The following is a 2546-nucleotide window of genomic DNA, read 5'->3' as shown; positions in this document are numbered from 1 at the left end:
ATCTATCTTTCTTTTAGTCTTAGTCCTCTGAACTATAGAGCTCTGACTTCCTTATTGAACTATGAGGATACATAGGCACAAGTATGTGAATCCTTGGCGAGCACTTTTCTTTATTTTCCCCCCTTTCTCTCTCTGGTTCCACGAACTATGAGGCTCTGACTTTCTCATTGCATTGTGAGAATACGTAGGCATGAGAGCCCTAATCCTCCACAAGCACTATTTTTCTAACCCATTTTCTATTTTTCAGGTACATGAAGATGACAACATCCATCCAAGCAAGAACATTCAAAATGGTTCTCGTTGACTACAACAGATGTGAGGGGTGTTAATACCTTCCCGTTGCATAACCGACTTCCTTATCCGTTTCTCTGTTCCCCTTGGGTTTTATCGATATTTTCCCTTCCCTCTTTTGGGATAAATAAATTTTGGTGGCAACTCTATTGTATGTTCAATCGTGCGACACGTTCGGGTATATTAACCGGCTAGCTTCAACTGGCAACAATCTTAGGGATTGCATCCTAGTTGCAAAAAGGAGTTGAGCCTAGTTTTGTTTGCTTGGATGTTTATTTTCTTGTTCTTCCTGATTTAATTATCTTACTTGTTTTTTTCGCATTTAATTTATTATTTTTTTGCATGTTCTTCCTGCTTGGAATATGTATTTTGTTGTTGTTGGGTTGGGCTGATGTTACTTGAGAGAAGCTCTACACCCAAGCTTGATTATACACACATGATAGACTCGTGGATAGTCGTGTTGACCTATGTTTCACGCATTAGGTTGGCACGAGACCCAAACCCATACTAGATTCACTTGGGAGTACTTTTGTCCTGTGAGAATTCACTACGGCAAAGTATTTTTAGTTGTATCAAGGACTCTGGGAAGCCTTTTAGGGACCACCTTTGAAGACTAGTACATACCCTGTTTCTCATTTGACATCGAACCTTTGAACCTACATTAAGCAGAATGTTCAGATTATCCAGAATATTCCATGCTATTACATATCATTTGCATATCACAATCATCATTACATCATATAACCTTTTTGGCATATGCATTTCTAGGGAATCTGAGAGCCTAGTTTGTGGTCAAGTACTCAGAGATAGCATGAATCTTGACATAAGAGGTGTGTTTAGTTACAAGTTTATGGAACCTGAGTTGAATACTTTAAAAGGATTTAAAAGGATCGAGAACTCGTTTGGTTCTGGATCACCGAGAGGATTTCAAGAAGGGCTATGGGAATTTCCTAGGTATTCTAAATATTGACGTGAACACTACATCGGTCAATACTTTGATACATTTCTATGACCCTCCCATGAGGTGTTTCACTTTTTAGGATTATCAGTTGGCTCCGTTGTTGGAGGAATATTCACATATCTTGGGGGTCGGAGTTAAGGATCAGGTTCCTTTCGTCAGTACCAAGGAACTAGCTAAGCCTCATCTTTTAGATGAAGCTTTATTTGGAGAAGAAGGAAGTGGAGCTCAATCTTAAGCCCAAGGGTGGAACTCATGATTTTACTCTGAAGTTTTTGGTAGAGAAGGCCACTGCCTTTGCTGATGTTGGAAGTTGGAATGCTTTCAACGTTGTTTTTGTTTTGCTCATATATGGGATTGTGTTATTTCCTAGTATGGAAGACTTTGCGGACCTTGCATCTATTCACATCTTCTTGTCTAAGAATCTGGTTCCTACGCTTCTTGCTGACAGTTATTACTCCATTCATGTAAGGACTCAGAATAAGAAGGGTACTATTATGTATTGTGTTCCTTTGCTGTATAGGTGGTTTATTTCACACCTGCCCAACAAGGGTCCTTTCATTGAGAACAAAGGCAATCTCAAGTGGTCCCAGAGGATCATGCATCTGACTGCCGAAGATATTTTGTGGTGCTCTAGAGCTTATGATAATGTCAAGGTCATCCTTGATTGTGGAAATTTCCCCAATGTACCCCTCATAGGTATAATGTATGGAACTAACTACAATCCAAGGTTGACATTACATCAGTTAGGTTACCCGTTGTTATACAAGCCAGATCTCCGGCATGTGGAGGAGTTTGTTTTGTATGAAGGGGTTGACAATCTAGAGTTGCTAAAGAAGATCGTCAGAGCTTGGAGGGAGGTTCATATTCAAGGAAGGGATGAGTTAAGGAAGAAGAATTGCATTGCCAAGGAAGCTTATACGCAGTGGGTCAAGGACAAGGTTGAAGAAATTCTAATGCCATTTTTGTTTGAGCCATCTATGAACATCCAACAACCCATTATTATAATTGTTCCTACCTCTGAGGTTGGGAAACTCAAAGAGACTATCAAGAGCTTAGAGAAATATAATGTCGATCTTTGATCTAGTCTTGGTAGGATTACGGGGAAAAAAAGACTTAGAGCTTAACTTCAACCAGAAGAGAGAAATGAAATCTCAAGCGGTGGAGGAAGCCCTAGAGGAGCGGGTCAAGAGGAGGAAAATATGTGAAGCCTTAAAAGAGAATTTTGACTTCCTAGCCACGAAGAAGAAACAACTCGCAGACGAACAATATCAAGCATGTAAGATGGAGATCATTT

General features: G+C 39.9%; 1 protein-coding gene across 1 annotated transcript; it reads left to right on the top strand.

The window, feature by feature from the left end:
* Positions 1–1443: 1443 nt before the first annotated feature.
* Positions 1444–2331, top strand: LOC127122996 (uncharacterized). Its single transcript, XM_051053264.1, has one exon. The coding sequence runs from the start codon at positions 1444–1446 to the stop codon at positions 2329–2331; it is 888 nt and encodes a 295-aa protein (XP_050909221.1).
* The last annotated feature ends 215 nt before the right edge of the window (positions 2332–2546 follow it).

Source organism: Lathyrus oleraceus, chromosome 2 (assembly GCF_024323335.1).
Source record: "Lathyrus oleraceus cultivar Zhongwan6 chromosome 2, CAAS_Psat_ZW6_1.0, whole genome shotgun sequence".
Lineage (NCBI taxonomy): Eukaryota > Viridiplantae > Streptophyta > Magnoliopsida > Fabales > Fabaceae > Lathyrus > Lathyrus oleraceus.
Note: the sequence above shows the minus strand (reverse complement) of the source record. Positions and strands in the feature narration are given on the sequence as shown.